Below are 9982 nucleotides of genomic sequence, written 5' to 3' on the forward strand. Positions count from 1 at the left end.
TTTTCTTTTGATTTTGTAATAAAGGTTAGTACTAAAGCACAAAGTGGAAAAAATTCCCATGCTAACATTTACCACTAGCTAGGATGGGAAATTTTATTCTTTTAAAACTAATGAGACTGTCAAAAATAGGGAAAAAATAGAAATTGGGCATGTATTTATTTAAATAATCCCAAATGAGATTTACAACATTCCATTTTTTGTAAAGATTTGTATTTTTAATTATTTGCATGTGTTTGTGCTCTTGAGAATTCAGGTATCTTTGGAGTCCAGAAGAGGGCACCAGATCCCCTGGAGCTGGAGATTCTGGCTGCTATAAAGCTGCTATACGGTGTGGGCTGAGAACACGTGGATCCTCAGAGCAATCTCTCCAGTCCCCCAAATTCTATTAAACAGTCACCTGCAAACTCAACAAGTATTAACTATTTTAACTTTTTAAAATAGTTATTATTACCTAACAGTTTTAAATTTAATTTAATTTTAAATTTAAGATATACAATTTCAAATTTAACAATCTTCCAAAATATATACCATTAAATATTTTTAAATCTGAAAAAATATTTTTAATGAGGCTCTAAAACAATCAAACAAAAATACTGAAAATCAATAAATCAAAACAATGACTTTAAGCCTGTAGGACTAATTTCTCATAACGAATGCTGAACTTGAGTAGCTACTGCACACACAACAGGTGAGGCTTGATCTGTTAGTTATATTGTAATTCCCTTAGAATTTAGAATGAGATGTAGGGCCCAGTGGTAGTGTTATTGCATGCCTTTAATGACAGCACTCTGGGAAGCAGAAGCAGGCAGATTTCTGAGTTCGAAGGCAGCCTGGTTTACAGTGCAGGCTCTAAGACAAGGGCCACACAGGGAAACCCTGTCTCAAAAAACAAAACAAAACAATCAATCAAAAGCTGATGTAGCTCACTGTTAGCAGCCAGAATAACCTGAATGAAAACTTAACTTGAATTAAATCAAATTTCAACTAACTCCAAATTTTACTACATGAAAGTAAAATTTAAAATTCTTTTATCAATAATAATGTTGCTCTATGGTCTCCATGTAATGTACTTTCTTAAATTTCTATTTCATGTGAATAGGTGTTTTTGCCTGCTTGTTTATCTGTGCATCATAGGCATGCCTGGTGCCTGGGGAGGTCAGAAGAGGGCATCAGATTCCCTGGAAGAGTTAGAGACAGTTGAGAGCTGCCATGTGGATGCTGGAATCAAACCAAGATCCTCTGGAAGAAGAGCCAATGTTCTCACCTGAGCCACCTCTGCAGCTCACTATATAGTTCTTTTATAAACACCTAGTATATTAGAAGATTTTTGTAGCATATCTATGATCATAAAGAAACATTTCATCATAAAAATTTGTTTCCTACAAACATTTAGTTTTCTCTTCAAAAACTTATCAAAGCATTAACATCCCAGCCAGGTGTGATGGCTCACACCTGTATTTCTAGCTACTTGGGAGGCTGCGGTAGGAGGACTGCCATAGATCAAGTCCAGACAGACACTATCTCAAAAGTCAATAAATAAGGCAAAAAGGGAAACCTCAGGTTAGTTAGCAAGGACAAAGACTTAAAGAATCGAAACAGTGTATTATCTTACAACTAGTTCTATTAAATCTACAAAAATATAGCAGTCTCTTCTCAAGGATGAGAGAAAGAGTAGAACAATCCCTAAAAGCTAGTCTTGAGGGCAGGTCAAAGATAAAAAGGCAAGCAGATTTCTACAGGGAGGCTATCTTCAATCCAGCTAGAATAAAGAAAAAAACAAGATACAGTATCTACTCAAGAATGGAAAACACATCACTGATAGAGCTACTCAATTCTAAAGCAGATAAAATCCAGTTCGAAATACTAGTTTATCTTAAAAATAAACACCCAACTGTCTTCTCAAAGGGAATTGTAAAATTAAGTTAGTTACAATTTATTGTCATATTCAGCTAACACAACTAAAGGCAAGTGCAAATTTATTTTGTAATGTGCAAGTTTAATTTTCTTTTCTTTCCCTTTTTTTTTTCTTTTTTTAAAGACAGAATTTCTTTATGTAGTCCTGGCTGTCCTAGAACTCCAAATATAGACCAGGCTGGCCTAGAACTCAAAGCAATCAGCTTCCCAAGCACTGGGATTAAAGGCATGTGCCACTATCACCTAGCCCAAGTATAATTTCAACAGTTTTCAAAATCTGAAACTGCTTCCCTGAGCTCACATGGGTTTTATCATGTCTACATATACACTCTCTCTCTCACACACTCACAAGAGAGAAATCTGTCTTAAGACCTGCAATCTAAAAACTGTAATTAACTTTTATAGAAAATACACCTGGAAAATCTTAGACTATAACTAATAAACATGCTTCCTAAAAGCAGATTTCAGATTACCTCTAAATTACCAGAGGCAAAAGCAAAATTCCAAAGCTTCAGAAATCTCTTCCTCTTCTATAGTACACAAACCCCCCACCACCAAAAATCTCCAGTACTAGAAAAATGAAATGAAATAAAATGAAAGCAGCAAGAAGATGAGAACTGAATTGAAGGACATGTTTTTCAACAACCAGAAGCTTACTGCATGTCTCTATACCTATATTGAAGGATTGTCACATTATATCTGCATGGTGAATTTCAGTCTACAAAAAAAAAAGTAAAATAAAAGAGAGCAGAGCACAACGAAGCTGACTTCAAGGCTATTTTCTTCCCATTTATACATGGGCACAGTTCTTTGTGCCCATTTGCTAGCACTTTAACCAATACATTGGATGATGGAAGTCAAATACCAAATTTTAAAATGAGTGATTTTTTAAGATGTAAAATTTAAAAACATACTCTCATAGCAAAAATCTTCCAAGGAACTCATTTCAAACATGCTTCCAAGACCTTTAAGCCTCTAAATTACTAAGAATTAAGTTTCTAAATGACAAAATAAAGACCTTACTCTCAAAAAGACAAGTTGAGTGGCTGAGTTTAAGCTTTGGGCTATCTTTTAACATCCCAGAACATCTTAAGCAACTCCTAACCTCCGTCTCAGTTTCACAATCTATAAATCAGGAATAACTATAAGGATAGGTAGTTAATTAAATTAGTCAAGATTAAATGTTAGCAAACTGCTTTGAAGTTACTTTATATTGTTCTCAGTTTTCCTCCTACTCAGTAAAACTAATAGATGAGAAAACATCTGGAATTACTACAGATAATAACATCTGCAAACTCATAGTAGTTATAAAAGATGGTTTGTGTTTACAAGTTTCTAAGCCAAAGTTCATTCAACAATTACCACTGATTTCAAGATAAGACTGCAATGAACAGTTTTTGAGCCTCAATGATATCTATTCTTACCTACATTCCCAAAACAGACTGTTACAAAAATTTCAGAGCATCTTGAGAGGTCTTGGCACAAGACAAATCCAGGTAAGATGAACAAGCTGTTACTGTAGTTGATACTATTCTCAGCATTCTCAACTGTCAATCATCACAAGCACACCCTCCAAGTACCAGCCCCCACTGAGAATCTATCAAAGTACTTCCTCCTCAACCATCTGTCCAGGAAAGCACTATGAAAACACCTAGAGCGTTTGCTCTATCTAAAAGGATATGAATAAACCAAACACTGACAGACTGCACAGCACACATTCTCTACTGCAAAGCTTCCTACTAAATCCTTCTCAAGCCTGGGCTGAACACAAAACATTTATAGAAGTAAGTTTGAAACGACAGCTTAATAAAAGACTTGTTCCCAACAGAGATACTGTTAGACAAGACGGAAGTGCTCAAGAAGAAAAAAAAATTAAAAATTATTCTGACAGAAGAGGACGTAAACTTAAGATATGAATTTAAATTACTCAGTTACTAACTACTCTTTATTTTGCTTACTGCCTACAAATACTATAAAGGCGTTAGCATCTCTACATCTAGTTTGAAAGAACACAAGCAAATCTTTCATATTTCAGTGCAGAAGAAAACCGCATAAATTCCAATAAGGAGGCCTACAATTGGTTCAGCAGGCAAAGGCACATGCCACCAAGCCTGATGTGGTAAACCACTGGAAAGAAAGGGGCTGGTTACTGTAAGCTATCTTCTAATTGATAGTGCTTCAAACACACACACACAAACACACACACACACACACACACACACACACATTTTAAAAATTAAATACATTTCTATGAGAAAAAGTGGAATGTTATAAAATCTTACTGTTAATGAATGGTATCAATGTGAAGAATGGTTATAATTATCTTGAGGGTGAGTGAGTTCCAGGAAAACAAAGAGTTCTAATTTCTCCCTCAGCCCAACCTTTCCTTCTGCTTAGACCACACCACACAGGATGTTTTTTATATACTTCTTTATATATATATATGTTGCTTGGAAAATACACCTTATCACAAAAGAGTCCTATTTCAGCCCTTCAGCCTTGTCAAACAGAGCATGTGGACAGTTCCAGGGGTTTCAAATCCACAACCAATTACTTAAAGGCTGTAGAACAGGCTGAGGCTGCTTAAAGTACTGAGGTTGGGGTGGGGAAGAACAGTGCCAGCATGACCAGAAAGACAACTCCATTGACTTAGGCTTTATTAATATTACTAAGAAATAGCTCAAATTCTTCAGAAAGTACACAAGTATAACACAAGTTCAAATACTAATCTTCAAATCAGAATGAGTATTACCTACCCATTGACTTAAATGACCCTACTCATTGACAACTAACTTTCCATCTGCCCATCTATATATCTACACTGCCTAAAGACTACGAATTCTGTACTAACAAGGTCACAAATGGTCACCTGCTTACAATCCAGCTTTCTAGCTAACATACTGGGAAGGGGAGGCTAGGGGAAGCACTCTGGTAAATAAATTCACTCCATCTGCATTTATTCTCAAAACGAAGTCAGAGATCATTTCATAATCTATGTGAAAAAACTTCATTAAGCAAGCATTTACTGAGTACAGCACTGCAGTGGGTATTTAGTAAACACAGCACAGAATGCTACTTAAAAGTAATTAATGTATTCAACCACAGTAAACTAAATAACTGATCCTATTTAGAAAATAGTCCAAGGGACAAACTAGTCTTCTTTAAATGTAGGCTGAGAGAAATAGGATACAAAATAACTCATCACTCCATCAAGGTGACCTCTTACCTTTATCACAAACTGATCGGTACATTATAAATTTATTACCATGGACAAAAGAACCAGTCAGCACTTCATCCTACTGAAAGGATCTTTAAAAAACAAAACAGATATGTTTATCTCCAACAGCCCCTCCAAACACTAACTGCAGATCAATCCAATCATTCCTTTTTCTTGAATAGAGTGATTTATGGGTGAGTGTACTGAAAATTAAGAGGCTCCCTCAACTTTTGGAAGAAATAACCAGGGAGAAATTCTCATGACTTCCCAAGTGTAACATAGCTCCAAATCAACAGCACTTTAACCCTAAAACTCCAGGTACTTGGCTTTCCTTAGTTTAAAAACAGAACTGTTTAGGATACATTTTTAAGCACGTCATGTTTTATCCCCGTCTTTTGTCACTAGTTAAACTTTCCACCTACAAAAATGCCCAAGCCTCCAGCTCCTGAAAATAACATCTGGTGTGTGCATAGAACACAAGGCTTGAGAGACTGGCCCAGTTTCCATTTAAACTTTTGTAATTTAAAACTAGAATGCTCTAAGCCACAATTAGGCAGGCATAAATCAGCTTTTACCTTATTAGGAGATCCCTATTTTCAACATTTACCTTAAACTACTACATGAATTTATCTTCTAATCAGGAGTTTCCTGACTCTCCAACTAGAATAGACCTACTTCTTTGAGAGCAAGGGACCACTACACCCCATGATCTGTTTTTCAGCTAATGTGTTTCAAACTTCAAGTATTTACGAATGAATACCTGTTGCCAGCTTCATGAATTTCTCTAATTTTGTAATGTGAGTTTCAAAAGAGCAGGTGTCCCTAACCATTCTGCCAATGAGATCTCAAATTAGGATCTTTAACCTTAAGGCTTCAGGGGTACCTTTTCGGTGGATCCAGAAGGTCAAAGGTTACTTCCATGAATGATATTAAGATAGAAAGAAAAAGATATTACTATATTACTTTGTTTTGGTTTTGTGGTTGTTGTTCTGTTTTGGTTTTTTTTTTCAAGACAGGGTTTCATTGTGTAGCCCTGGCTGTCCTGGAACTTGCTCTGTAGACCAGCCTCCAGTTCCACAGAGATTCACCTGCCTCTGCCTCCCGAGTGCTGGGACTAAAGACATCTGCCACTACCACTGGCTCTATTTTATTTGAATGTTTCCTTTTGATCTCTCAAGAGCACAAAGTGGAGTTTTCTATATAATATGTGAAGTTTGATACCAGAAGAGACTGCAATGAGAAGCAGATGTTTTTACAAAAACATGACTGAGTGGTGGTGGTTGTGGCAAACACCTTTAATCTCAGAACTCAAGAAGTAGAGGCAAGTGAATCTCTATGAGTTCAAGACCAGCCTGGTCTACACAGTGAGTTCCATGACAGCCAAGGCCACACTGTCTCAGAAAAAAAAAAAAGTTACAAAAACATAAATTTAGAAAGCTACTCTCCCTATTAAATTTTGAAAAATTTTCACATAAATTATCATTTCTGTAAGTATTAGGTGTATTAATGTTACTCATAATTAAATCAGTAAATATTTAGTTTTAGCTTCTAATATATTAATAGATATGTCACTCAAATACCCAGGATTCTGAAAAATGTTCAGATTATAAAGAGCTCTTCTTACAACAAAAGTTGAATGAAGTCTGTAGCATACACACAGTGCCCTCCACGGCTAAGATGCTCTAGTCAGTTCTGAAATATCATTACTCTTACCCCCAATCTTGCTGAGTTCTGTATCTCTTTGTAAAACAATTCATCATAAAGCCAATGTGTTTGGGCTCCATTTAATGGGCTTAAGACACTTAATTTTCAGAGTCCTATTTATAAAAAGAGTCTGTGATACTATTAAATTACTTAGACATCAGAAAGCAGTAGTTTCTCAAACTTACACACACACACACACACACACACACACACACACGCCCCTTGCTCATCCCAACAGCAACTTGTGAAATAAAAGCAAAGTACAATTCTTTTTCCAAATGACATAATGAAACTCACACTCAAGGAAACAGGAGTGCTGGTCCAAGCTAGAGTCTGTGCTGTTGGTCTTTTGCAATCTGCCTGGCTGTCTCACTGGGGTATAATTGCATACTCCCAATGAAAATAAGGCAGGAGCATTACTTTTATTGTCCAAGTGCCAAAACAGGGATTTTTCTCCCTCCTCAGAAAGAGTGTATGAGACTCAAAACCAGTCAGAGCATTATTTCAACACACTGGCTACCCTTCTAATCTCCTACCAAAAACAATAAATACATACATACATACATACATACATACATACATACATACATACTGGAGTGTTGAAGAAAAAAAAAGCCAGATGATGAGTTAGTTAAGGGATCACAGATTTACCAATCATTTAATTACTGAAACTACAGACAGGCAAGAACAAGATCAAGCTTAATACAATAACATTTGATTGTACCAATGAAGGACGCCAACAGGTTTAAATGGGAGGCCATTATGAAATGAGCCTGAGACGGGGAAAAAAAAAAAAACACCACCCACAGAGTTGTGAAACTAGCTTTATTGGTCCTTCCAAAACAGGGTCAGAGGCAACCATTTGCTGCACGTTGTAAAGAAATCACCCTTCCATTACTAATTTGTTCTTGTTTTCAGCACAAGTCTCCCAGTGATGCTCCATTTTAATGTGCTGAATTCCTCAAGAGAGGCTTCATTTGCTGCATCTCTTTTCCCCAAAGTGGACACCATAACTGATGGAGGCAAGACTGACTCACGACAGGATATCTGCCACTTGCATATTTCTTATCTTGTTTTAGATGCATGTGCACAATGAAGCTATTTCTAAGTTTGATGTGATTTTACATAGAAAAAAAAAAAACTAGGCTTGTGTTGATGCACCCACCTCTGAACCCCTGTAGTTGACTACAGATGAACAAGATGTGCCCCATTTCCTTGTGAAATGTAAGCTTTTCCTAGTGGGAGTGAGTGTGTGTGTCTGTGTGTGTGTCTGTGTGTGTGTCTGTGTGTGTGTCTGTGTGTGTGTGTGTGTCAAATCTCTCTTGAAAAAATTCAACTATAGCCCCCACAGCTATAGCTATAGCTAATTAACAGACCACATGGACTGGTCTGTTAGTTGTTGCTATTATGTTTCAAGCTCAAGACTCACTGTTGAAGATGTATTTACAGGTAAGGGCCATTCACACAAGTTCTGCGCTCCCACAAAGAACTGCAATACTGGCCCAGTAGGGTAGCACATGCCTATAATCCCAGCACTCCAAGGGCTGAGAAAGGAAAATTATGAATTCTAGGTCACCCTGAGCTATAATAGACAACCAGTCTCACAAACCAAAGGAACTGCAGCAATACTGTCCTGTGAAACCAATTAACTTATTAATTTTTAAAGGCTTCATCCAGAACAGAAAAAGACACCTGACTTTACAAAGGTAAGCAAATCAGCAGTCTCGGAGCTCCAGAAAACTCCACTTACTTCTATTCCTTATCCTGGAGGACGGTTTTCTTTGTGTCACCCCGTATATTTTGCTTCAAGAATATAGTCACCTTTGAAGAAGTAGTATGTCAAAAGTATGAAAGCAGTCCCTAAACTACCTTCCCAGCTCCAATCCAACCCAGGATGAAAAACCACTCTGCTGAATCGTACCACACCGTCTTTCCGCTTTGCATATGAACTAGATTTCTGGTGCACACGATTCACATTTTACACTCCAGCCCAAGCTGCCAGTGATAATCTTAAAGCTCATAAACAAAGACCAGCGTCGGCACCAGGGCCCTACCAGGAAGTAATCAAAGCCGGGTGGCCCGTCCGACCTTAAGTCCGGGCAGACAATGAGAGGGCACCGGAGCTTCCAAGGGGGCAAAAAGGAGTTAACGCTTAGGCAACTCAAAAGCATAACATAAACCTACGAAGTGTCTTACTTGCACTCGGGAATTCCCAACGAAATCCCGGCCAACCCTCAAGACTGTCTCGGAACAATCTTCGAAAGGAAAAAAACAAAAAAACTCGAGTCACCCCTCCAAAGCGGCTGTTAGCTCTTTTCTCCGGGGCTTTTGGAGCCCGCAGCCTGTTTCTAAATTCACCCTCACAAGCTGAGGCGAGACTCCGAGACGAGCCGCCCGCCCCGGCGCAGTCCGCTCAGGGGCTGCGAGGGGCAGGAGCCTGTGGGAACCCGAGGAAACGCAGCCTAAAGGGGCTCGCGCGCCGGCAGCCCAGACAAAGCTGCGCCCGCACAGCGGCGCTTTGCCTGTCCGGCCCACGGGGGACCGCGAGCCCAGCCTCACGACACGTGCGGCCGCACGCGGGGCCGGCCCTTCGGTTCGCCGAGCCTTGGGGTGCGGGCCGCCGCGTCATCCCGCCGCTGCGCGCTCGCCTCAGGCCCCCGCGGGCCTCTCCTCAGCCGGTCCGGCCGTCGGGCCGCACGAAACAAAGGAGCCGCTGCCGCGCCCGCCGCGCCGCGCCGCGTCCCTTCGCCCCGCGCGCCCGGCCGGCTCCCGTCAGCCTCCCCCGAGGCCGCGCGCTGCCCCCGCACCCGCGGCCCTTCGACGGCAAGGCCCGGGCCAGAGCCGGGACCTCGGGTGCGCGGCCCGCCAGCCCCAGAGCTGCACTCACCGCTGCAGCACCAGGACGACGGGGAACCGTTGGGGAACTTGGCTGAGTCCGGGGCGATGCAGACGCTGGAGCTGAGGTGCGGACACTCCATGGCCACGAGGACGGCGGCGGGGACGGCCGAAGCTCTGGGGCGGAGGGACTTCGGAGGCTCCGTCTGGGGTCGCTTCTGACCCGGCGCTGGGCAGACGGCGGCTTCTGGGTCCCGAGCCTTTGCGTCAAAGAAAGCAAGGGCTTCCGGGCGCCGGGTTTTGCCATCCGCC

General features: G+C 40.4%; 1 protein-coding gene across 2 annotated transcripts in view; it reads right to left on the reverse strand.

Annotated features, from left to right (window-relative positions):
* Nucleotides 1–9982, reverse strand: part of Usp3 (ubiquitin specific peptidase 3) — a 77582-nt gene extending 67600 nt beyond the window's left edge. The window contains exon 1 of one of the 2 annotated variants that reach the window (XM_028781469.1): nt 9723–9982. In XM_028781469.1, coding sequence (XP_028637302.1) covers nt 9723–9813 — 91 coding nt within the window. In that variant the 5' untranslated portion in view covers nt 9814–9982. The remainder of the gene's footprint in view (nt 1–9722) is intronic. The other variant, XM_028781468.1, reaches the window with a different exon arrangement.

The sequence above is a fragment of the Grammomys surdaster genome, unplaced genomic scaffold (genome assembly GCF_004785775.1).
Source record: "Grammomys surdaster isolate TR1022 unplaced genomic scaffold, NIH_TR_1.0 437, whole genome shotgun sequence".
Lineage (NCBI taxonomy): Eukaryota > Metazoa > Chordata > Mammalia > Rodentia > Muridae > Grammomys > Grammomys surdaster.